The sequence below is a fragment of the Nothoprocta perdicaria genome, unplaced genomic scaffold (genome assembly GCF_003342845.1).
Source record: "Nothoprocta perdicaria isolate Ctin4 unplaced genomic scaffold, notPer1 scaffold_22, whole genome shotgun sequence".
NCBI lineage: Eukaryota > Metazoa > Chordata > Aves > Tinamiformes > Tinamidae > Nothoprocta > Nothoprocta perdicaria.
In genome coordinates, this window is record NW_020455415.1 from 1,838,822 (window position 1) to 1,866,012 (window position 27,191).

The 27,191-nt window shown below is 38.7% G+C and overlaps 1 protein-coding gene across 1 annotated transcript in view; it reads right to left on the minus strand.

The window, feature by feature from the left end:
- Positions 1–492: 492 nt before the first annotated feature.
- MAP7D3 (MAP7 domain containing 3) overlaps positions 493–27,191 on the minus strand; it is a 31,037-nt gene continuing 4,338 nt past the window's right edge. Inside the window, exons 3-20 of the mRNA XM_026039098.1 lie at positions 26,536–26,616; positions 25,172–25,335; positions 22,324–22,438; positions 21,849–21,881; positions 18,804–18,905; positions 16,549–16,647; positions 16,062–16,160; positions 14,864–14,989; positions 12,662–12,807; positions 12,155–12,285; positions 11,403–11,656; positions 7,963–8,098; positions 7,071–7,251; positions 5,824–5,928; positions 5,495–5,548; positions 4,909–5,002; positions 4,540–4,738; positions 493–3,500 (exon numbers count right to left, since the gene is read on the minus strand). Coding sequence (XP_025894883.1) covers positions 3,191–3,500; positions 4,540–4,738; positions 4,909–5,002; positions 5,495–5,548; positions 5,824–5,928; positions 7,071–7,251; positions 7,963–8,098; positions 11,403–11,656; positions 12,155–12,285; positions 12,662–12,807; positions 14,864–14,989; positions 16,062–16,160; positions 16,549–16,647; positions 18,804–18,905; positions 21,849–21,881; positions 22,324–22,438; positions 25,172–25,335; positions 26,536–26,616 — 2,429 coding nt within the window. The 3' untranslated portion in view covers positions 493–3,190. The remainder of the gene's footprint in view (positions 3,501–4,539; positions 4,739–4,908; positions 5,003–5,494; positions 5,549–5,823; positions 5,929–7,070; positions 7,252–7,962; positions 8,099–11,402; positions 11,657–12,154; positions 12,286–12,661; positions 12,808–14,863; positions 14,990–16,061; positions 16,161–16,548; positions 16,648–18,803; positions 18,906–21,848; positions 21,882–22,323; positions 22,439–25,171; positions 25,336–26,535; positions 26,617–27,191) is intronic.

Below are 27,191 nucleotides of genomic sequence, written 5' to 3' on the forward strand. Positions count from 1 at the left end.
CTGGATGGTGTTCCAGATGTTCCTTAACAGTAACAACTCTTCCAAGTAAAACCAAAGGCAGCATCTTGCTGTATTCCTGACAGTCGCCGCTCCACTCTAGTCTTGGAGCATGTTAAATCATACAGATGTTGGTTGTATGTGTAAAAGAGAAAGACTTAAAGTGAAAAGTGAGTTAAAGAATACTGCAGTAACAAGTATTTCATAGGCAGGACAACACTGTATCTTAATACCGCTACCTTTCTGGTCACACAATTCCAAAAGAGGCTCCTTGTTTTGGGAATGTGCTACGTGTGGAACAGTAGGAGCAGCACGTGAAGGCACCTCAAGGCTGGTCAGCACAGCAAGGATGTGGAGGCTCTCAGTAAGGTAATGTTGAGTACTACAGCAATAAAGTATTGTTCAACTGCAAAGTTTATTTAACAGTGTGCACATATTTACACAGAGCTGTAACAGACCTTTCAACAAATAGTATCTGCACAGGAAAAAAAAAAATATCAGCATCTCGTTTGTTAGAATGATTGTCTCTGCCCGAACGAAACAGCTATCATATAAAAATACAGTTGTCTTTTTACCTAAGGCACTGCTCTAAGTCTAAAACAGTTCTACCATATTCTGAGTAGCAAAGGCTGAGGGTAAGATGGGGAGGGGGGTTCCTATTGTAACGTGGCGTTGAGGAAAGAACACATTTAGTTCCAGCAAAAATATTTGCATCTGAACACTGAAAACACAGCTGCCATTCGGGATAATTCATTTGACTTGAAGTATGAGCCAACRGTTTTTAGCAGGATTTGAAACAGCTATTCTTTAATCATTTAGTCAATCTCTCTGTTACAGAAGACATAAGAAGAAGGCTGCATTACTACTTTTAGTAGCAGCCCTTTTTTCAGAAGATGTACAGTTAATCTCTTCATGCTGGAAAAAGCAGGCGAGTTGAGGTTAAATAGATTACTTAATGCAGACTTTAGAGGAAGGGAAATGCATATGCAGTTTGCAGCCACTGTTATAAAGCTAGCACAGGAACACTTGAATAATTAACATGAACAAAACATGACTTCAAGGGTCTAATACTGTTATGTACACAATAAAATAATACTTACATGAGTATAGATAAACTTAAATACGTAATTCAAAGGAAAACACTTTTAAAAGAATGACAAATTTTAAACTGCACTATGACAAACATGTCCAGGCATCAACATTTTTGTAACATATTAGTGCATATGCTGTAAAACGTTTYCATGTTTTCCAACAGATTAAAACATATTAGTCATGGTACAGTACTGCTTTTTTGAAACTGCCAACATTTTCTTGTTAGGAAGTAAGAAATTTTTCTACCTAATTCAATATTGAAGATAATTTTGCCTTTTTAAATACTTCTTGAACCAACACGCCTACAGTGTTTTTCAGAAGACCGTTACAAATGGAGTTCAGTTTTAACATGCACTGAATGAGTCTTTTATTTCATTAAGTGCCTCTTTTGGACTATGCAAAATGTGGCCAGTAGCTAACTGGGAAGCCTCCAGTGGCACMCTGCTGTACAGTACAGTGATATGAAAATAAAAGGACCCAAACAGGCTCATGGAAAGTCTGTAAAAGGGAATCAAGTGATAGTTAAACAAGGAACTCAATTCAACATTTAGCTAAACAAATGGAAAAGGAGCAACAGCAAAAAGAGTCTCCCTGAAATGTTTTCAAGGTGCAAATCTAGGAGTTTTGTTATCCCTCCCCTGGTGTTTTGTTATTTTTTTTGCAAGCTTGAAGATGGGTAAAGGTAAACAAGCAGCTTTTCAAAACAAGGCCTTCGGTACTTGATAAAACACTGGATTACTGAAGTGCAATCAGAATATTTCCAGGTCTCTAGTGTTCACAGTTCTGTCCAAAGAGCAAAGAAAAGAAAACATTTAACCATCACAACTGTTTGTGTTCCACGCAAGTCTATCACTGATGTCAAGCTACATCCAGGCAYGGAACTACTCAGTTACTTAAAAAAAACAGCACAGGAGCATTTTTCTAATATATGAGTATTAGTTCCTGAAGCTGTGTACATAATTCTTACATAATATGATCTCAAAAYATACTTAAGTGCAAAACTAAAAGGTAACACTTCTTTCCATGAACAAGTTAATGATTTTGGTCAGAAGACACAACATGACCAGCAATATCAAAGTTGTTCTCTCGCCATAGCCCRGCCTCAAGAAAGGGCTCAGGAAGGCTATGCCCATGAGTCACACTACAATTTGCAAGACGCACAGGGACAGAGGAGACTCAAGAAACAGTTCAGTCTAGAAAAGTGCTACACTTTAATCAAAAAAGTGCTACATACGGTTTGAAGGAAAACTGGAGAGCAAGTCTTGTTTTTTTTCACTATCATTCATTTCAACTGTTCACGCAGTCATTTACCTCCCGGACAGAGATCTCCTGCTGTGAGCACGTCCGCTCAGCTCCAACACCAGAGATGGGTAAGTCTTATGGAAACTAGATACTGAAGCCCCTCTGGCCTGTATGCATCAGCCTCTGGGCTCTCAACTGGAAGTGGCTTTGGAGGCAACCCAGCATCTTGCAGAAAATTCAGAGTACTGCATCTGAAGCTCTATTACTGCTCCCAAAATGTAACCAAACCGTCTTTGTGTAATTTAAGGAGGGTGGTACACCCTTTAGTCAAGGGAAAGGCTATTCTACAGTAAGTGGAAAGGACAGCTACGATCCTGCCAGAGCCTGAAGAAACCTCCTAAGGCCACACAGCTCGGTATCAAAACGTTAGAGAACATGCCTAGGAGCAGAAGGGGGAAAGCGGCCAGGTCTTATCTGTAAAGAGTTACATCAGACACCTTTTAAACTGTTAGTATCTTCAAAAGTAACGTGTCATTTAAGACATTTCAGAAGAAGCCTAAAATACAAGAGATGGGCTTCAGTGCTGGTGAGAGCTACAGGAGCTTCACAGGGATTCAGGTGTGTCTTTGGAAAAGCCTTAATGTTGGGCTTTAGCCACAGTATAAASCAAGCCCCTTAAAAGGCATCAGCTGGTGACTCATTTTGACAGAATGCAAGTTACAAGCACTAAAGGAAGAGCTTTCTTCCAGCCTACACACTGCAAAAAAGTGCCTTGAAAATGATAAGCTGAAGTTAAGGCAAGGAGAGTAAATTGCAAGAAAGTGAATTATCTAGCCAGAGGAGGAGATAAAGGAGGAAATCAGCTCGGATTACCTGATGAAGCATCTACAGGTTTGGTCAATGGATTCACTGCACCATCTTCCTCAAATACCAATTTAGGACTAGAAGGAATTGTAGCAGCATCATTCAAGTTTTGATTACAGTTATCAGCAGGGATGCTGTCCGAACTCAGCCTGGTTGACTTGGAATGTATTCCAACGTCAATAAACTCCTCAAAAGTCCATGAACTGGATTTTCCATTAAGATTCTGAATAAGTCCAACTGTATGCACAGCTTCATTAACACTCGACATTACTGAGTCATCAGCAACCATTTCTTTTGCAGGATGGCTAGAAAGAGAATGCATAATTTCATTAAAATACCAGGATATTTAATCTTTAGATTCTTCAGAGCAGTTACATGAGCTGTCCTTCCCAGGAGCCAGAGGGGAAGAACGATTCAACAGCACACACACTTCTTACTACATTAATAGCTCTCAAAGTAAGGGCTTACTCCAGAAATTTGATACAAAAAACAGCAAGTTTAAAGTCTATTAAATTCCTTTTTTAATACTGAACAACTCATTTTTTTTTTTCTGGTTAGACTTTTTTGAACCAAAATCAAGCCTCAGAAGACAAGTTAAACATTCACAATCTATACCCAAATCAGTGATTAGTTTTCATTCATTCTTAAGAAAATCATGAAAATGTCTCTGTATTCCCTCACTAGAGGAATGAAATTAATTTATCATCATTTTAAAAGAGTCCACACTGCCTCTTCTAAATCATTAGCATTTAGATGAGCAACTGGAACAAGCATCAGAAGACAATTTCTTCCAGTATTAGACAGAAATGCTTTATGTCTAAAGAGATAAAAATTGAAATACTTTTTCAAAAAAAAATCCCATTAAGGGAAGCTTTTGTGTTGTATCTGGTGTTTCAGCACAATTGAAACTGTTCAAGAGCTTTCTGTAGGTTATTCTTGCTTTTCAGTCCTGTCCACCTCCCCTTTGCTTAATGTTCTCTTAAGGAAATGAACTGCCAGTCATTTTATAGGAAAAGATTTCAAGACACATGCTTTTTTCTACAAGCAGTAACACTGGTGTGTTGCTGACTCTGTCTCTCAATTTTTAGCAAAGCCACTATTATTAATGAGGTGCCATCTAAAGATGGCGCTCATTAACTAAGTATCCTGAACTCACTGCCTCTACAAGAAGCAGTAAAATTAATAGCAAGTCTGGAGCAAGCCGCAGAAATACCATCAGCTAGCAGGGTGCAAAACTTAATGCAATGCAACACGTAACACTAAATTTTATTGAAGTATAGAGAAGGATTTCTTCCATGACAGATAATTGCTCTGACAGCAAAACAATCATGTACACAGACTCACCTGGAATCCTTTAATTCAGCAACTAGTAGAGATCCCTCATCACTTCTCAAGTCACTTCCATTCATAAATACTTCATTGGGTTTCAACTCTGATCCATCTTGGACCTCAGATTCTGTAGAGGTCAAGCTATATGCAATCTCCGAACAACTTTCTGTCTCCTGCTTGGCTTCCTGGGGTAAGTCAACACCATTTAGCTTTCCTGAAGGAAAAAGGCATGRAACAGGCAATGATCCATACTACAGTTGAACAGAGAGCCTTAACGGCACTTCTAGGACTTGGGTGCTCAGACTACTGCAATACTCAGTGACACTTTTAGTAATGATTAAACATCATTGAAACACTTAGATCTGATTCAGTAAGGTTATTTACCTGGTCGATCAATTTTCTCAAGACCCAACTCTTCCTCCTCTTCAATATCCTCTCCCTCAATGACCTCGGAGGCAGACTTCTCTTCATTCTGCAACTGAATTCCCCAAGTGTTATTCACAACAGCTCACTACAGTTTAGCATTCTGAAATGACTCCGTTGCAGCTCCTGCAAAGGCTGYTTTATGAGCAGCAGGAAGGCCACACAAGTCTACAAGCCACAACCCTGCCTGGGAGAGAACATCAACTAATAGGACTGGCAAAGTCACTACTCAATTCTCAGGCTGCCCAACAACAAGTCCAGCCAAGCCAGAGTCTGTGACAGAAAATGTGGAAGAGCCACCACCACCTTTGACATAACAGCTACTCCAGAGTTCGTTCTTTCTGCATCTTCAAGGTATGTTCTACATATTTACTGACTTGATGCTACATGGAGACTTCAGTCTGGATTTTTAACAGACCTAGAAGCCCAAGGAACATCTAGGATTTGCTTTAATCAAATATACGAAGCCAGGAAGGAAAGTGTGTCACGACTGTGGATCTCTATGAGCCTACYGTGTGTCACTATATAGATCCAAACAAACAAGTACCTTTGATTCATTTTGATCCGATTTTCGTGTCCTTTTCATTATTTCTTCAATTCGCTGTTAAAATGGAAAAAAAATATATGTGAAACAGAACTTTCTGATTTAAACTTTCACCAATCATCAAAAATGTTCATATTTCATAAACGTACTATTTTGCAATTTCTAAAGCTCATAGGCCAGAATTTTTTCTCCCCCAAAACATGTTATTTCTACTCAGATACATCTGAGACAGCTTATGCCTTCACTTTACTTAGACCAGCTTGCTTTAATACTAATATCCCACTATTTTAGGTCAAGATGTTTTTTGTTAGTTTGTTTGCAATTCAGCACACCTTTTTTCTTTCAAGTCTTTCCTGCATATTTTGCTGCATAATCCTCTCTCTTTCCAGCCGCTGTCTCTCAGCCTCTTCTTGGGCTTTTGCTTCAGCTTCTTCTCTCTGAAAATAATGCGAAGAAAATTGCATCAAATGCTCCTCACATTCTCAACAATCAAAAGCAGAGCTCTTGCAAGATCCTTGTTCAACACAGARAGGACTCTCAGACAATAACTCTTTTAGTATTATAAAACACTGCAGGTAAAAGCCAGCTATCCTGTTACTGACACTAATTATCTATTACTAAAAGAATAAAAAAATAATTTGAAAAGAAAAACTGGGTGTGACTACTAGACTTATGCAAATATTCTGGTTGATGTTGAGTTATTCATGGTTCAAAGCTTAAGATGAAGATTTGCTGAAGAAGGATATTTTATGAAGCAACAGGACAACAATTACATGCTAAATGTGGCAAGGTTCATTTAAAAAATCTTGGCAGTCAGATATTACTATCAATACACTTGGCTGTATCTTACTCTTCTTTTCCAGTATGACTGGAAAGAGGAGGAGGAGATAGTGAATGCTGTCTAAATTATTTTTATAAGCATAAGCAACCTTGTAAACAAAAGTTCAGACACACATGTGGATTAAATCCATTAAGATATAGCTCTTTAAATGCAAGTAATTTCACTGTAAAACTGTTTTGATTTTCAAAATTAATCTAATTCAAAAAAGTCCACTTTCTGCAAAGCACAACTTCCTTCACTTTGCAGAGAATGCCTTTGCAAAGGTAAACAGATCTCCGTTGCGAAAGACTATATATAGCAACTGGAACAGCAGGCTTGGAAACACTACAGATCTTTAATTTAACAAAATCAGAGTAAGCTAGATTGCTTTTTCCAGAACGACCACTCTCTTATAATTCATAGCAGTAAGTTGGGAAAATGAGAGCAGTGCAAAAATGTTACAGTTCTCCTTGTCTCCTGTATGCAAAATAGTGTCCCAGATGGATTTAAAAAATCTGCTTCTGTCTAGTCCTGTATATATCAAATACTGGAAAAAAAAATCACACAAAATAAGGCAAAGAAAAGGACTTGAAGGCATTCCATAATCAATCTCCAATCATTCACAGGATGAACTCTGCTTATACTGCTCCTGACAGAGGTTTSATAAAACTGTTCTATGGAACACAAAAAAGACAAGCCCCTTGAAATCAYGTCAACAGCTTGCACAAGGAATACAGAGAAGTCTACAGACAAGCAGACCTGCTGCTGAAGCTCTGCAAGCTTTTCCTGTTCCTCCTGTTCTCGACGAATCCTCTCCTCCTCAGCTTGTCTCTGCTGCTCTTCATAAGCCAGTCTTTTTTCTTCCTCCAGTCTGCGAAGCTCCTCTTCCCGTCGAGCTTTTTCTTCAATTGCTCTCTTGGCCATTTCTTCTTCTTTGATTCTAGCATTTCCAAAATACAGATTACTGACTGAATATTACTTTCAAGTGTACATGCACATATGACAGACTAGGAAGCAGGAAAGTTAAAGTTTAAAAGCATTAAGATACTTTCTGGTGTCTATTTACAAATCTCACTATCTAGACCAGTTAAAGTAAGAAAAAAAAAATCAACTTGGAAGAAACTACCTGCAAGTATTTAAATGCTCTTTGCTGATTAAGTCAAGTCCAATGCCATCTGTTCCAATAATGGAATATTTGACAGAGAACAGGATTAAGAGATAACTATTTAATAAATACCATCAGCATCCATGACATGAATGAACCTTTCAATCACTGTCACACACAAAATAAGTTAGGTTTTGTTTCTGAAAGATTTTTTTCCATAGCCTTTGTTCCACTGATATCATACAGGAGGTGTGCACTGCCAGATCAGACGTCATCCAGTAAGGGCATGGCAGCACATTTCTGACAAAACATCCATAGAAGACTATATACAAGTTTATGATAACTTTATACCAATGTCTGCAAAACAGACAGTATCTCATGTTACATAATATTCAGAACAGCRCAGAAACTGTCTGAACTTATTCAGGAACTGCAATAAGATTTACAGGATCTTAAGCTAATGCTTAGGGAACATACATATCTAAAGCATACACTCTAACCATGCCCCTCCAGAATAGACATCATTCCCTGCTCCCAAATTGTTACCTTTCCTCTTCCTGCCTCTGAATTCTTTCTTGGTCTTCACGCTCTCTTTGCTCCCGTGCTAGACGTCGTTTCTCTGCCAAGATTTTTGAAGCTTCTTCAGCTGTGGTGGTCCCTGCCATAGTTTTGCTACCTGATTCTGCAAAGTTTAAAAGAAATTGCTATTAAAAAAGGCTCCAGCAATTTAAATACGACATGACATCTTTCTTTTGGTCAAATGATCCGTAATCTTCCAGATCAGTACTCATCAGGCAGCAAGTGTATCCTGTATACAAAGGTGTAGCCCTGTAGAGATGAACACAAAGCCACAGTATCCCACTGATATTGAATGACAACTTATTTCAGCTACACTGATTCAACCACTTTTCAGGCAATATAAGTAAAGATGTTCAAAAATTACCATAATACGTATTTCTAAAAAGATACTTTTACTCTAGAATGCTTAAAAGAACATTAAAAAAAAAAGCTTCAGAAAATACATTTTTCTTCCTTCCAATAAAAGTGAGCATACACCCATGAGCACAAAGCAGAAATACTTAGTTTAAAATTTCTCTTCTAGTTTCACAACATTAACAACCTAGCTTTTATATTCATAGGAAATCTTAGGGTGCCAATAATCACCAGTTTATCTGGCTGTGAAAGCACATTCTGTGACAATTCAGTCCATCATGCCGCTTCTGTTCAATTTGGTAACTGTATGGTCAACTTCTGAGCACTTTAATACAAGGAAACAATTCTGCCAATTGTGGTGAACAAGCTGCACTGGGGAACACACACATGGCCTTGTACGTAAGGCAAGGCATTGGCCTTCCCAATGTGATTCCTAAGGAATGACATCTAAGGAAAACACTGCCAGGATTTTATACAGCTGTCCATTTACTTAGTTCTTCTAGTATTGTTGCTGATGACAAGAACAGTTGTCTTGTCAAATGATCTCTTGATGGGAGGGGAGAGAGAGAAACAGGTAAGAGACACAACTCAGAATAATTTTAAAGCTGATCTGTTGGTCTTGCTTAATTCTAGCCTATGCTTTAAGAGTAAAGAGGCAGTCTCAAGGCACTTGCAGTCACTGGGAACAAGAGATTGCCTCTAGTGAGGTCCTCTCTGGCATTCTTGATTACCGAGTGAGTAAGGAGGATGCAGAAGACTTGAGACATGTGAAGAAGTAAAAGCTGAACATCCTTCTTTTCTTTCAAAAAGCTGTAATTTTTCCCCRAGGCTTTAAAAAAATATTCCATGTTATCTGCTGCGTGAGAAGGCAGGGACAGTTCCTTCCTGGACTGTTATTTTTCTCTCTGACTATAAAAACACAAGCAGGCCTGTACAGAGTCATCTCTTTGATTGTGAGAAGGTTCTAACTCATTTCAACGCAGGTCACCTATGCACATTTACCTATTCCAAAGCCTTCTCTAGCTGGATACAAAAAAAGAAAAGAAAAAAAGAGGCTCCAAGATAGATCTCTGTTTATTACCTATCATCATGCATAAGGTGAGAGCTCACGAAGGAGCATTTCTTATGTTTTAAGTTGAAACAAGCCTTTTAACTSTCAGAGAAGCTGCGAAAGGCTGCTGCCAGAAATGACAACTGCTCCAAGCCACTGAAAAATAAAAAAATGTTTTACTGCAGAACGGCATTTTTTTGTACAAAGACACACAGAAAACAAGACAAAGAGATTTGATTGCTGTCTGTCAGCAAGAGGCAATCAAGTTCAGATTGAGAAAGAAGAGATGAAATGAAGATTTAAGTACGCAAAGCTCAATTACATCGAACCTACAAGACCTAGACACCGATTTGCCACATGCCATTTGCTGGTACACTTTGCTTTCAGAAGCTGATGGGATATGGTACTGCACCAACTCACAGGGTGAAATGCCTACACAGATGTCCATCGTTATTTCCTGCTCACCATGTGCCTTGAAAAATACATKAAACTTTTTATTTCATATAAAATCTTTTTATATATTATGAGGAACACTCAGCAATATTCCATTGTATTAAAATGCTCAGAGAGATAAACCAAATCATCTCTAGGTTCAACAACATGGCCACTATTTCTTTACCTTGTATATGCCAAGGAAAAAGAGCTTCATCGAGCATCATTACAAACCACAAAGACAAACAGCTTAGGTATCAGCAACAGAATAAAAAGGAAAGGATAAATTGGATTAATATAGTTCCAGAAGTCAGTGTGGAGAAGAGACAGGTAAGGCACCCAAGGAACAAGGACATCTGTTCTCAAACAAGTGGAAGATAAAGGAACAGAATAGATTGTTATGGCAGCTTTCATAAAGTGATAACATTGATTATGACTGTGCCCTCTGAGCATGCAAGACATTTATTACAGTAATGTACACACATGGAGAGAAGGATGTCTGACTGCAGGGAAGAATGATGACTGAAAATGGATATGCAACCTCACACAAATACTGGCATGTGACTAGAACAGGTAAGCTTCCTTCTAGAGGAACATATGCTCAAGGAGCTGCACCATAAATGGGTTCTTTGACAGACTAAAAGTACTTCACAACAGACTAAAAGTGCTTCACATCCCACATTGAGCAGTGTCTCAGAAGAGTCACAGAACTCACAGACAACTGTACCAGCTGAGGAATGCACAAAAGGAATTGCACATGCAGCAACATGCAGGCCTACTTACCTGCCCTCAGTACTGCCCACTGCCTGCAGTTTCAACTCCAGAGATCCCTTTTTGCTGCTGAGTTTCCCCTATATCTTCTCCACAKAGAAGTGCCTGCAAGTCCTCATCAGAAGACTCTCCCAGATTCTGTTCTGGAGAAGGCGGACAGCCTTCCCCAGCATGAGGGATGGGCACTCATGTTTACTTGGCACCACAAAATGACCTGAAAACTAATTGCTTCTCTGGTACACAGTCCTCCACAATCCACCAAGGTCAGTCCTGGGCATGGCCTGTGCRCTGACCACTTTCTTCTGCGACAGCAAACAGCAACTAACTGGAACTGAGACTCAGGCAGACTTCTAGTTTTCTGAAAACTGTTTTTTAAGCTGTGTTGCATGAGAGCTGACCTTTTCCTGCAAGCAAGTTTGTATAAAATTTTAAGAACTACCAACTGGAACAAAAATCTGTATGTTTACTGGCTTTACAAATCTAAGCTAGCAGAACTCTCAGCTAGGATATCTAGAAGTTCAAAAGGARAACAGGAAATTTCAGCAGTCAAAAGGCAAAGAGGAGTTTACTTTCTTAACCTACAGTGTAAATAGGAAGACTAAAAGTTACTGACATAAATATTGGATCTCCAAAGGAAATAAGCTCACTACTGTACTAACCTTCCCCTACCCATTTAACTAAGAAATTATCAACGAACAGTTTTCACTTTTAAAAATCCCAATCTCTACTGGTCTGACTTCACCCRTCCTAGTGAACGCTGGAGAAGTCTGGAGTAGATCAGACACTGAGAAACACTCACCTTCTTTGGTCTTTGTGGTAGTTGCTACTGCATCCTTGTCCGAGGCTGGTGAAGCACCTTGCTCTTGCCCCACTCCTTCTGTGCTCTTATCCTTTGGTTTGCTCTCTGCTTCAGTTTTCTTTTTGGTAAAGTTTATTACACCTGGTGTGAGAGGTTGGCGTTGGATGGGTGCTGGCTTGGAGACTGGAGTAGGAGATGGTGGCCTCTGTTTTGATACGCTAGGTGAAAGCGGGCGAGTCTTCTGATTTTGTCTGCTGAAATAAAGAACATTCTTCAGGGCTAATRCTGAAAATCTCAAACAAGATGCTCCAGACAGTGGTCAACTTTGGTTAGTTTATATTATGTACCTTACTGAAAAATAAGGCCACACTCAAATTCCTTCCTCATAACACAGGATTTCAAAATGCTCGGGGTACCCGGACTAAGTCCTTGGGGCTAACTTTAAAACAGGTCTGCTAGCACAGACCTCCATTTACTCTGTSTCAAGACTAAACTCTCTTTGGTCCCAATCCAAGGAGTTTCCTAAACTGATACCTTTTGATTGACTTAAGTGAAATCTTGCATRCATCCTACTTCAGTGCACAGACCACATCCCTAGTATGGAAGAGAAAGTGGACAAAGTGAATTGTCCTTATGTACATGAACACGGCCTTGCGTAGGCTGCCTGAGTTCTAATATCACAGTTGTCTGAGACAGGAGGTAACCTTCATTTCGGTCTAATAAAGTAAAAAATATTTAACCACAATGCATACCTAGCTGTGGAAGGCGATGGAGGACGCTTCACCAAATTAGCGGGAGAAGGGGATCTTCTACGGGCAGGCAGAGATGGTGACGGAGGACGTCTTACCCTAGAACCTGGGGACAGCTTTTCTGTCTCTGACTTCTAAGAAAATCCATAAAAAAACCATGTTAACTTTCTAGGATACATTAGAGACCAAAAATAGGTGACGTATTAGCACAATAAACATAAAACTTCTTTATATGGCATATAGATTTTCTTTGTATTCTAGAGCACAGACTCAGTAGATATGTTACATAATCAAAAATACAAGAGTTGTAACTAGCAAGCAACAGGTCTTTAAGATATTAGAGAGATCGATGATAACACTATTCAAACCCAATTTTAGTACTACGCTTTTTTTTCCCCTCAAACAACTGCTACAGGATATCTCAGTAAGAAAACAGAACAGGATCACATTCTGAGCTGTTCCAAACCCCCAGATTACTACAAAATTAAATCTTGTGGATTTTCAACAAACCTGTGTTGAGTCAGGTGAGCTTGCATCAGATGAAGAAACAGTGGACTTCAATCTGTCGATGCTACGACTGCGCACGGGCACCTTAGGAGTTGGGACTGGGGAATTGATGGAACTGGCTGAAGCTGAACGAGGACAGAGGTAAGATTCTATAAAAGTTAGGAATTTGACAAGACAAAACGAGAAACAAGTGCACAGCATAAGAATAGGAAAAAAGGAAGAGGGAGAAAGAGAGAAAGATTGTGTGTGTTAGAAATCGTACAGAGAAACACCACAGGAAGTGCACATTGCAATGGGTCATGGACACAGACACCACCACCACACAATTAGTACTCTGGAAGCAACAGCACCAAGAATAAAACCATTCTGAAAGCAGCAGTTTGGAGTATATAAAAATAAAATGCTTTTCCAAATAATCTCCAAGTTTGCCACACGTCAGGGTCACTTTAGCCAAGCTGCATCTAGTCACCAATACTTCAGAACAGCTTTAATGGCCTAGCAACACTCATTASAAGTTCTTCATGTCATAGGGAGTGGTTTAAGAATGTTTCCTYCAAGCTCAGGGAGGAAAAAATCCTTCCTTTCGAAGGCTGGTTACAAAGCAGCATTACAACAGGAATCTATGAATTACTTTACACACTCTTCCTGTGGAATAAGTTTTATGTAACAGTATTTTATTCTACTTTTCCTTCCAATCCCTTTATCACTACATATTTGTGGCTTTTATCCACATTAACAAATCAAAATAGAAGCTGTGTGAGAAAATGATCAACAGAAAAGAATTAACTGTCAAGCTAAAATACCTTTGCTATCTTAAGTGTCCGTATCTCGTATATATTAAGATGCTGCAAGAGATTGTATTTCTTAAGATAATCACAGCTGAATATATATACTTGTAAAAAMCTACTTCTCTAACCAGGTACCTGTTTTTTTTTTATAGTCTGACAGATAAACTCTGACATGCCAGCACTCAATTTTTGTACTCTTATGGAAAACACATTTTATTTTTATACTTATAGCATTTGTTTAAGGAGAACTGCACTGTTTGTGCTAAAGCACAGGTTGCTGTCTACTGAAATGAAGAAAGTACCTCTAAATAAACTGGTACAAATGTAGAAGTTATATTTAACTCAGCAATCGTGAATAAATCACATGCTGTCAGTAACAGTGAAAAAGATGGTATTTCCCCACATGACACGAATTGAGATATTCATGGTAAAATAAAAGCAGCACAGAGATAGATGAGGGAAAAAAACAACCACAGACTACAAACCAAAAATGTAAAGGATTGGCTACGTAAYGGTAGCAGTGTAGAAATGTTACTGCTATCAAAAAGGACCAAGTGGCATAAGATTTTWAAAAAATGAAGATGAAGGAATATACTTAAGAGGAAATAAGAAAAACTGGGAATGCAGGTTGAAAGGCAAAAGAAGAGGAGAGAAGACTCCACACTGGTGCAAGGTACATATTTTCTGGAGCACTCTTGCAGTCATTCAGTTACCCATGTAAGACACATGGGACATAGCTGGGGTTTGCAACRGAAGATGCTATAGAGATCCCTCTGCTAGTACCAACATGAGCTGCTAGAGTGACCTACCAGCTCAGTTTGGACTAACATAAAAATATATGACCCAGCCATGGTTTCTCTACAGCACGTTCTCTCCTAATACACCTCTGCTTCTACAAGCAGCCTGAATGAAGCTGGCTCAGAGCTCCATGCACTTAGTGTTAAAGCATCCCCTTTGTCATGTACCTACAAGTTTCTCCCCATAAAGAAATCTGGGCCTTGCACTTATTTCTTTTGGCCTCCTCTGAAGTCATGTTTGGCTCTTTATTTTTCCTCCCCATTTCCTACAACTGTTCTCTACTAAATAAGCCTCAGATTCATTTGAGGGTATGCTCAAATGCAGACCTCTGAGTCAGTTAAGGAAAACAACACAAAACACCAGCATTCAGTTCTCTGCAAAGCAGGCAAACTGACACTGGAGTTCAAAAGCTAGTATTATTCTACAGACTTGAAAAGTAAACATGCAACATAGCACACRAATTGGTTATTGCTGACCAAAGAAAATATCACATAAATAATATGCAACCACATATTAATTGTCCAATCTCCACTGAAGAGCAGCACAGTGACTATCATGTAAGTTGCCTGCTTGAAGAGCAACTGAATAAAACTTTCAAGCTTTACTGCCCTCCTGTTACCTGAGGGATCTTGTCCATCAGCCGATAATGTAGCAGCACTTTTACTCCTAGCTAAGGAGGCCTGTGTGGGGGCGAGGAGGCGACTGATTACGCTACTGTCCAGAGGACTGACCTGGGAGCGACGAGCTAAATGATGGGAACAAATCAAAAAGGATCCAACATGAAATCATGTAATGGAAGAGACAAGCAGCAAAAAAGCAAAGGAGGTTTGTGAGCATTGTTGCAAATCATAGCATTTTAGGGAAAAAATACTGAAGTCATGGAAAGGGGAAATCCAAACTATTAACAGAGGAAAAATAAACTTTGCAATCTCGAATGTTGTGCTGATTGTCCATTGGTTGCTAATCATTTTAGTTGGTAAGGACTAACACACAAACACAACACAGATTTATGCTGCAGCCAGTCAAAATACAAAACATTTTTGACCCAGCTCTGCAGAGCTTKCCTCTCTAGACAGCATGAAAGGCTCTGTAATAAACAGAGGCCTCTCAAATCAAAGCAGATGGTTATTGTCAGGTGTCAGCTGAACAAATTCACATGGACAGCACCCGTCTTTCTCCCATACAGCAAAGGTTCAGAAGCAGAATACTGTAGTTTCGAGTGTTCAGAAGAGCTGCTGAAAAGGAAAGTTTCAGAATGGTTAACTCAAAGGGAAAAACATACTAGAAAGGTTGCTAGACTTCAACTTTAAGGAGCGTTACCAAAAAAGAGACATTTGTGATCCAGTGGAGAATACAAAGAATGGAAAACAGACTGAAGTGAGAACAGGTTTCCTCCTTCATTTGCATGCACAAGGTTAAGGCCAGCAGCAGGAACAGAGAAGTTGCTTTTAAACTGAATGATAAAACAGAGCTTAAAAAGCAAAAGTGTAAGGTTGGCCTATGTGAATAAAATAGTGACATTTTTACTATAGTTGCATACAAGTCTGTCAACTTTTAAATATACTTCTATTCTGAGCAGAGAGATATTTTGCTACCTACTTGTAGCACAATTTAATTAAAAGTCCTACTTAAAGGAATTTTTATTCAAACAAGAAATTTAATCTTTACCATTTACAATTCTGTCTTTGCCACTAGGTAGCTAATAGTCCTTACAAAGTTCTAGAAATCAGAATCAAAGAAAATTAGCGAAAGTTAGCCTACCCAAACTTTACTGTGAACGGCTTTTAAGAGAAATATTTAGCTTTACGAAACAACACCTGTTTTTTCTTCCTTTTTCACTTTTTCTAGTTCAGGAGTGGAAGGGGGTTTACTACTCATTCTATTCAAAGATGTGCTCCTCTTCTTTTCTGTTCCTCCTAGAGACCAAGCGTAAGCGAGATTATTTTTAACAAGATATTTATACATATGATGTTCTGAACTGTTATTCTCATACTTTTTGTCAAAAAAAATCATCTAAAACTCCTGAGCTTTCATTATGAAGAACTAATTCCTCACTAGCTAAATGGTTTAGTTTTCTCCTCCCACCCTTCCACTTTACAGAGGAAAAGGTTTGTTTATAGAAACTAAATTATTGAGTATACTGGAATGTACATAATGATATTTATGTCCAAGTGCCTGGACCACAAGCACAGCAGTAAATTCTGAGTGATAACATTTATATCAAAACTGGGACATGGTTTAAAGTGAGCTTCAGATATTCCATTTAYTGTTTCCCAATTCTCAAAACAAGCTGGTTTCTAGCACCTTTCTGTTCCACCTGTGACCCTTTGGGTGCTGACTGCTGAGACTGTAGAGGAACTTTGTTATTCAGTCTGTTTAATGAGGCACTTCTCTTTGTGGTACCTGGAAATGAAAGTGCATGGATTAATTTTGTGCAAATGCCTAGAGAGCCCCTTCTAACATCATCCCCACTTGCCAAATCAGTACACGGATTTATGAAGCCTTCAGAAGCAGGATACCTGTATCAGGAAAGAATCACTCCCTATATGTACCATTTCTTATACTCCTTCCTCACATATGTTACTGATCACCAAGACAGGATGCTAGTCGACAGGTTGCATTTGACCCCAAGGCCAGCTTTTTTTTATGTCCTTTTAAATACATGTAGTAATTAAAAAAGGCCATTACTCACATTCTGAACAAGAAAAAGCAATAAGCAAAGTGGTCATCTGAAAACTGGCACAGATCACAGCTGAAGAAATACTCCATCTACCCCATCATCTACTTCAGGCCATTTGAGACTGTTTTTCTCCAAAATGACTACAGATTCACAAAGGAATTTGAAGTAAGTTTGAAAGCAATCCCAATTAGTTGATAATYAAAGACTTACTTTCTCTGTTAGCAGCTTAATTTGTTCTTTATAGCCCTGTCTCTGGCTCATACCCTGCAGCTCAACCTTGCACACACATTATATACAAAAATCATCTAAAATCACAGGAAGTCTCCAGTGAGTCACAGAGACTGCCCTGCAGCTATGTCAGTATAGATATATGCTTACTGAATACCTTACTAGACATAGTGGGTATGAGTACAAGTCTGTGATCTTTACAGTGCAGCAAATTTCATCAAAGGTCATAGATTGACACAACACTGCAGCAAAGTCCTGCCTGAACTTGTTTTCAAATAAAACAGCTCTTAGTCTATTAATGCTTTTCATCTTTGGGGTAAAAACAAAACCCAAACCCTTCTGGGATATGGGCAGGCTGCTAAAATACTGGAGAAATTTTGCCACAGGGAGATCTCAGGATAAAATAAAGTGATCTACGATAATACAAATGATTTCAACTTTCCTAACAAGTAGATTAGGGCAATTCCTTGTGTTTCTGTCCTTTTTTTGGATTTAGAAAAGGCATATTGTCAGGATTTACAGAATAACTTGGATGTAGCATCCTACAAGCTTTGTTTCACATTTCCTCTCTTTAGGTACTTTATACAAATGGGGTTGGGGAGAGGAGAGGAGGAAGAGAGGACACACACATGAAGAGATTTACCAGAGAGCAGGAAGGGCAGAGATTTTCCCCATCTCTCTAGATCTTTGTTAAAACTATTTGGGTGGTGCACACTTTATAAGACACAACGCAGTCAGGAGGTTCATCCACCCTAAAGCTGTAATTCAAAACAAGACTGGAAGCCACAAAATATTGGCAGAGGAATTTTGGCGTGAAAATACTATCAGAAGCCCATTAAAAAAAAAGACACAAGGAATAGCTGGATTCAAGGCTATTTCTATTCCTTGACAGCCACTGGCAGAGTAAGACACACTCCACAATGTCTGGAAGCAGCAGTATGTACTAACAGTTTAAGAAATGCYAATTTGTCCATCAGCATCAAGTTCTTACAACACACGACTCTAATGGGCTAGGAAATTATGCCAGAGTAGCACTCTATGGCTATCATCATGCTGTGATTCCAGGTCAAGGCAAAACAATCTCCACCCACCCGATGTTAGAGATTTTCATGCATTCTTCTGTACGTGAATTCTAATATTAGAAAGGAGGTGTGTGTCTACAGAGCACAGGACCTGCCTAATAGAAAGATGTCACAACTAAGTTGATTTCCCTCCACCAAGACAATCAAAGATTTGAAATTGTACAAGAGAACAAGTCAAATTTCAATATTTTTGGACTATTTTGAGCTTGCTGGAATTTTAGGGTGTGATTTAAGGCATGCAAACCCCTGAGGTTTATGTGAAATGATTTATGAATCAATCAGTCAGCAAGATTTGGCTTTAGTAAAACAATTACAGAAATAAAAATAATAAAAAAGAAGAACGACAATCATTACCGTTACTCTTCTCCTCTAACAGAGATCACATCAACTGGGTCAAAGCCCTGAACAGTCAAGCTGGATTAACAAATTGCATGAAATGCGTTTGAGATCAACATATGAAGTGAAAGATACAGCTAGGGAGGAAGAGGAGTATCCTTCCTCCTCCTGCCTCCTCCCCAAACAGCAGGTTGAGCAGTTCACCTGCTACCAGCAGAAACACAAACACTTACTTCGATCAGAAGTGTTTAGAAGTGCTGCAGATGATGATAAACGTTTATTCACCCCAGCTTCTGTTTGTTTGAGGTTTGCTGTGGAGGTGGACCGCTTGCTGGCTGTGTAAAGAAGTGCTTGCTTAAAACTCACCTTCACATCTGAGGAAGCATCTTTCACACATTCTTCTGGGACAGCTCTGGAAGTATTTACATCCTGAAAGCTATTTCCAGTTTTGCTTAATGAGAAATACAGATTTTTTTTTTTTTGCCTTTTGAACACGACCCAATCAGCACAAGTTATAACGTCGAAAGAAATGGCATGCTAATTTTGCTGGACTCATGTCAAGGCTTTATGCATGTGCACATGCATTCACAAGAGATTTTTTAAAGCCTGTGCTCCTAACATGTAAAGGCATTTAATTTTTTTCTGAAAATTATTTCTAAAGTTATTCCTTAAGCTCACGCTTCCTACTATTTTTCCAATTCTTCTAAAAAAATTGTACTAGAATGTGTATAATCACATAGTGTAATGTTCAAATTCTTAGTTTAYCTCAAGCCACATGAAGATTTGCTTTTTAACTTCAGAAACACTCCTTCAGGATGTAAGCTATTCCAAAGTGGGAAAGCCTTGGAAAAGCATGTACCTGTTACTATGGAAACTCAATAAGCAGAGAAGGGCAGTGCACACAAAGCAGTGCAGACCGGCACAATAAACAAAAAAACACTATATATCAAACAGAAGTAATTGATTCTGTTGGCATACTGGACAGCAAAGGTGATTAATGTGAACTCGTTAGTGCATAAGCAATGCCAAAGGAAAAGGCAGCATTACTCACCACAGAGGCAGCTGCTTTTTCCTTTGGCTAGCATGCTGTAGCAGCTCCAYGTGGAAGCAGCCAGGGCACACGGATGCATATGGACAAGCCTGCCTCTGCACCCTGCYTGTGATATATGTACCCAGCCCAGACTCCTGCACCACCACAGGACTCCCATTGGGAGCACGACTGAGGCTCCCTCGCAAAAAAAAGCAAAACCTCGTGARGTGGTGACCAGATTTTGGAGCTGAGGCCAAGGAAGTGCAAAGCTCTTGGTATGGGGAATTAAGAGAACAGCCCCGACAGGGTAATAGGGCAAGAATGGGGCACCTATTGAATCTGGTTAAGAAACGGAGATCTGAACTTTGTAGGTATTTTTCTAAGTTAAGAAAAAGAAAAGGATGTTTTGCAAATGAAGGCAACTGAGCAGAAACATCAAGAAGCTGCTAATTCTTGTGTCTGATGTTTTCAAAGGGAAATTCTACCCTCTAGTGGCTACTCTCAGAAGAAAGTCTGCCTGCTGCATCAACACCAACTGCACAGATATCAAAGGCCTTCAAACATAATGGAGGCATTTTGAAACAAAATTCTCTTGTTTTCAAATTAGGATTTTGATGTTTCCATGAAAACTGAAACTGGTCTATTACTTGCTGAGATCCAGAGGACAAAAACTTAAATCTTGCCTTGAGAAAGATTACAGTAAGCAAAGCATTTTTCAGTAAGCTTAAAAGTTCTTAAGTTGGGCTGTGTTATTTAGTCAAATGACTAGAAGTTATCAAATTTCCATTAGAAGACTCAAAAAATATTTAAAAAAATCAAGAAAAAAAAAAAGGAAAAGACGTATCAGAGAAAAAAAGGAGTATCAGTGTCTACTTTTAATTGGGAAACAGGGCAAAGCGGCAAGAGCATAGGCTAAAATTGATGCCTTTGACTGAAATATAAAATTTATACTATATGTTACCATTCCAGAAGAAAGTATATTCATGCAGCTATTTGAACTTTTCCCAGAAAATTTCAGTTTGCATTAATTGCCTAGAGAACTTAAAGTCAAAGCCTTCTGCTCAAAATATTTGTAAATATAAAATGGCCTGAACTTTTTCCCTATTCCAGTCATGAAAGAGCTTCTGCAAACTTGAAAGCTTTGGGCAATTCAGAAGGAAAAGAGCTTTAGAAAACAGGCTATTCCTGAAGAAGTTAGTTTGACTACTACTCAGTAATGTGGAAAACAGTAATTAGATTTATATACACACACCCAAGGAACAAATGTTTAACAGGTAAACCAATCCAGGCAAATTGGCTCATTTGGGAAAAGAATGAGGATTCATGCACAGCAGAGAAAGGGAAAAGGGATGCTAAATAAAACACATATGCTTCTGCTGTGTTGCCAGAATAAACCARAGTAGTTAAATCATACTCAGTCAGAATTTCATTGCATTTTCAAGTCTCACATTGTCAGCATTATAAGACAGCTGTACTGAATTAGTACTGCTGAGAGCATACAAAGATTTAGAGAATTTAGATTTAGCTGGGTCTCTGCTGAAGGCTATCATCTTAAACTAGCTACAAAAAAAAAAAAAAATCACATATTAAATGTATGGACTTGATGAATTTATCAAGAATCCAGAGAATTTCTACAAATGTCTATCTTTGCAGTGCAACGTGCTAGAAATCCAATGAAATGGTATTTAATACACAGAATTACGTTGAGATAAATGGCCTGGTATAGTTTTGCAGAGCCCTCCATGGAAAAAGTATCAAACTGCACATAGAAGCCATTCCCTTTAAGAAAGATGTACCAAAGTATCACCTAATTTTAGAACCGCTACTTCATTTGCTGGTAAAACAAAACAAAACCACCCCTGCAAAGGACTTTCAGCACATCAGGAAGCAGCAAAAAGTTTCAAAGATGGAATTCTTTTTTAAACTTGATCACAATATTCAAAATATACACAGCTAGGAATATCTCTTCTCCTCTCTCATGCTGTGTCCAGTCATCTTTAAAATATCCTTTCTCTCTAAATTCCCTCAGCATGCCATGACAATCTGTAGTTTAATTAGCTAGGAGGGATAGTTAAAGACATAGGGGACTGCTTTCCACTTAGGAATCACATTCACCGCACAGCTGGCCTAGATCCAGGAAAAGATAGATGTGAGGATAGTTTTCCTTAGTATCAGAGAAACAAGAACTGGAATTTAAAAGGTTAGTAGTGAACATGAAACAGAAAAAGAACATTTTGGAAATCAATACCGCCAGCTTCACCTTCATCTGCAGTCTGTGGTTCTGTAGAAGAGGAAGATTTGTAAGCTAAGTCACAAGGGCAAAGAGCAATCAGCATTTCTCTACCAAACCACAGGAAGGGCAGATATCACAGTGAAAATTTATATCATAAGCAAACATTAACAGTACTGTGTCTGAAGGAATCAGAATTATTTTAACATTCAAAATTACAGCTCCCCTAATGTGATGGTTGGGGGCAGGCAATGCAATGCTGCCTGGTGCCGTATCTCCCCGTGGTTTCTGTCTAGCATGTCCCAAAGCCAAAGCATCCAAGGGTCTGAAAAGCATTTCAGAGCGAGTGTAGGTACAACCCTTGCCCCCCAACACCTCTTTGTAGATGCTGTTACAAGAACAAAGGGAGGTAAAAGATGCTCAGGTTCCCATAAACAGCACCATACCTGCCAGAGTTCACCCGTGATATGCTGTATTTAGTCTTGCTACTCACCTGCTTTGCTCTCTGAATCCGGAGTTACAGATCCTCCCCATGACCATCTCTTCTGTCGTGTTTCCAGTCGCTGGCTTCGTTCCAGGGTTCGGTGCATGACTGCTTCATATCGCTCCTGTCATCAGACAACATCTCTGCTGTGAATCTATGTAATCACTACCAGGCACAATCATGCCAGAAGACAAGCTACAGAATTTTTTCCAGTATGATTTCAAATGCTTTACCTGTACTGCCYGATAAAGAGGCGGTGTTGTAAAAACACAGTGTTGGTGACAATGGTTTCAAAACACTGCAAATGTGATTAGGCTGATCTAAAGCATAGATAATCTGTTCAATTCTTTACTTTAAATAACTACATTTGGCATGTTAACAGATTCCCTACTCATTTTCTAAATAAGGATGAACCCCAAACTAAGCAAAAATAACTGTTTACAGTTGGGATTGCTTATACTCTGAAGTTATTTCTACAAGGTGCTTAAAAATCTCCATTATAAAACACTAAGCATAAGGTTATTTGTATTTGCAGAGGACTATATGACCCAACTCTTGAGAGATTCTGACATTAACAGAAATGCAATGAATCCAGAAACAGCAAGACATGAAGACAAAGCTGCAGAAAGATCTCTGAACTCTAGATTCAGCTACCATTGCTGGCAGGACAGAGTATGAAGGTGGCTTTGTTTCTAGACGTTAGACTATTTCTTTTCCATCATCAGCCAGGTTTCAATGAAAGTATCAACAACAGATTTGTTTTCTGGAACAGTCACATCCCAAATGATCTTTTGAAGCAGTATTTGCTGCTGATATGCTACAGTAAGATGCCGAGGGGACTCATTATCCAAACAGTTCTCCCTCTTGAGGACAGAAGGATTTATCTTCTTTCAACAGCATTTCAAAATGTGGACTAAATAAGTCCCTGTGTAAAACAGACAAAGCAAACTTGGAAAGAAAGAAGCATTCCATACCATGTGAAAAGGTGAAATTAAAGAGTTCTGTTGAAATATAAAGCTTAGCTCTTTTTTTTTCCTTAAACATTAAGTTCAGCTAGATTTTACCTAAGATACCAAACCGCCCAGACATTATGTAATCTATAGGTGACATTTCTGTGAAGATATGTGCAGTGTGGTAATTCCTGAAAGCTGTAATTAAAGACATAGATCTCCTTCCAAGAACAAGAGAAAAGAGTCAGTTGCAAAGATGTACAGAACAGCAGAATAATTGCGAGTGGACAGATACCTCCACCTTAGCCATGGCTAATTGCCTTCAAGACTTAGCCAGGGAGCTACTTATTTTTCCCCACATTTTTCACAACTGTAATTCTTACATTATTCTATACAATTCTACATGATCTAAGGAAGGTGATTAACTGAAAGCGAATTAGCTAATGTACCATACAAGACTCTGGGAGACTGATTTTGTTCACGTACTTAAACCTGGTAAGTTTACAAGCACAGATGGTATCTTGATGGCAAAGACAGCTTCTTTAAAAGCAACTGTTCTCCAGTGTCACTGTCTGAAAAGCAAGATCTGCTTTCACTTCCTGGTTAAAAGCAAGGTTTATAGGTCAAGTGCACACTGCATGTTCTACCTGACAGATTTTTGTGCACAGCTTTGTGCACAGCACTGTGTGCAAGCATGATCTTCCCCTAGGAATTAGGTAAAGGCAAAGTTAACACCATCAAATGCTCCCTGGCTAGTCCTTGTTTTTCTTGATCATTCACCCAGATGGTGACTAAAAAGCATATCCACCATCTTTGAAACTGCACAAATAATGTACTGCAGGCTTAAAGTTAATACATCTCTCGAAGCAAAAAGGATCGTTTTGCTCCAAGTAGTTAAAGAGATGATAATGTGTCAGAAAACACTTAAGGCCCACCCAAGCATTTCTGTTCTTTCTTCAGCAATGGGAGCTATTCCGTGAAGTTCAAATGTCACACTGGGCATACTGAGAAGCTGACTAGAGATGACTGAACTGGTGAATATGCACTATATGGCCAGTCAAACAGGGTATAAAAGACCCTGTGCCTTTCCCTAGAAGTCCAACAATAGCTGGATTCCAAGGGGAAGATCCACATCTCTTCACCAATAACCCACAGCAAGTGCTAATAGCAAGCTAAGAAAGCAAGTATGCAGGGGTGTTTTTACTACTGATACACTGCTTCTAGAAACCAATTCTCTCAGAATCTACATCCAACCTAAATCCACTAGCAGACTTATTCACCAAAGGGGATGACAAGTTGATGTATTTATTTCTGCTTTCAGCTTCCGTGAATCTTTGAACAACAAGTTCCATAACTCAATAATGCTTTGTTGGTCAATGTGCAGTCAGAGGAAAGATAAAGTGACAGTCACGTTAAAACAGTCAATATACCAGGAACAGTGAATTAGAAAAACTGAAACATTAGGCTCTTTGGCCACCACTGCATTCCCATGGAGCAAGACACAGGGAAAATCTAAGCCCATTCACCAATGCTAATTTACAGACAGACTCTACAGAGCAACATCACTGGAAGGAATTTAGAAATCTAGGAATTATTATTTATTTTCCCCCATTTATGTTAAAAATTATCAAAGGCCAAACAGCAACTAATGCTCCTAAAATCCAAGGTGCCTCTGGTATAGTTAAAACTACGACTGTGATGAGGAAAGAAGACACAGATCTATAAAGCCCACTGTACAATTGTGTAAARCATCCTTATGTTCTGACACACAGAGAATTCCTGCTACTTTCCAAGCAAACCAAAATAGGATGGATGAATGTAATCATCCTCCTTTTCGTCACTTCAGGATATGGTAAGAACACAGTATAGGAGTAGCTATAAAACCACATGTCTTTGACACACATTACCTTTTCCTCCTCTATTTTTTGCTTTCTCTTTTCTTCTACTGCAGCCCTCCGTTGTTCCTCCTTCTGCTTCTGTTCTTTTAGCTTTCTCTGCCTTTCTTCCAGTTGCTTTTCATATTGAAGTTTTGCCTTTCTTTCCTTTTCAAGGATCTGTGTCTCTTTGGCAGCTGTAAATTTTTAAGAGAAATTAAAAATCAAACTTAACTTTTCATCAGTATTACAAAGTAGCATACAAGAGACTTTATCACCACATAAAGGTAACACATACAGCAAAATTTGTTTGCAGTCTTGCATAACATTGCATTTGACTACAGAGTTGTCTATTTCTGTTCCTAGAATGGGCATGAATTTGAAACTCTTCTACTCTTAAACTTTACTGACTAGACAGGAATGTCAAGATAGGCATACATGCTTTATTATGCACACACTTTTCCTGCCATCATAATAGCGGAATCTTAATAGTAAATTGAGTATCAAAGGACAAAATTTTCCATGTTGTTTCTCATTTTTTAAAAAATAAGATACAATAAAAAGATATAAACACTGAGTAAGAAAATGGAATAACACAACAGAAAATGGAATATCACATCCGAGTTCAGAATAATTATGGTGCTATTCTCCACAGCTTCCACCTAAAAACAGCTGTGCACAGTTTAACAGGAAGCTTCAACTCCTGTGACAAAATGCTAGTAGTTAAATACATGGCAGAGACCTGTTCTGTGGCTAGACAGAATAAATGCACTGAGGACTASACTATTATATTAACATGCATAGGCACTATCTACACAAAAGACCTAAAAGGACTTCTTAATCTAGATAATGTCCAAGTCGTATCCTTTCTCTGCCTTAGGATAAGAAAATCACCCCGCTTCCTACGTGACCCTGCACATATCTTAGGAAACCCAGACATGTTGGGCGGATGGRGTCTCCTCACAAGTGGGGAGACTGAGGACCAGGACTTCAGGGCACATGACGACCCTTGCTGCATATATGTGCACCAAGGTTCATGTCATAAAGCTAAGCAAGAGCTCTATACTCCAGGTCTTTGATTCTAAGCTCAGAGGTACTATTTCAGAAGTGTTTTTGTAAAGGGAGTCAGTGAGAGATGGGACAAATTTGCTCGGCAGTCTCTAAGAAATGAAAGACAGCCACATACAGATTCAAGAAACTAAGAACCCCTGGAATATTCTCCTCTCAAACCTAATACTTCTTCATTCAGTTTCACAGATAATCACTAAAGACAGACAAATAGCAGATCCTATTGTTTGCCCTATCAGGATGAAAAAAAATGACAGAACAGGGATTAAGAGAATAAGGCATAATAAAGTATTTTAGGAAATTACATTTATAATACAAAATGAAATTACCGTTTTGCTTTTCCCGTTCTTCTCTGCGCTCCCTCGCTAGTCTTTGTCTTTCTTCTGTTCTTAGAATGGAACCATCTATCACTGTTAAAAAAAAAAAAAAAATTAAAGACAGGTAATTGTCAGTTATTTTAAACATCCAAACTTAGATAAATAAAGTAGTTCTAAGTCTGAACTATTGAAAAGATTGTGGAACATCCTGAGCGAGATACCTAAGATGGAAGTGTTGCATACTTTATACAGAGATTAAAGACGTCATCCATAAAATCTGGAAGAGGTTGACTACCCTTTCTTCCCCATTTCCATTCCCTCACAACAACTGATCCAGTATCTTTAATAACAGCAATAGAACTAGACACAAGGATAAAAGGCCCTATGTATGCACCAAAAAAAGATCTGACCAGAAGTCAGTCATGTTGGACTCAATTATCTGGAAGGTCTTTTCCAACCATGATGATTCTAGGCTGCACACTTATTCCAGTTTTAGTTCTGGTCCTTATTCTCATGTACATTAACTCCTATGACCAAGAAAGACAGGAAACCAGGAAAATTAAATATGGGAACAGGTAGTTTAACTGTCAGGACAAATTTAAAGTGCTTTAGGACAGGCTACTCTGCTGGCTAAGCAGAACTAGAAATTATTGAGCCTTTGTAGTTAT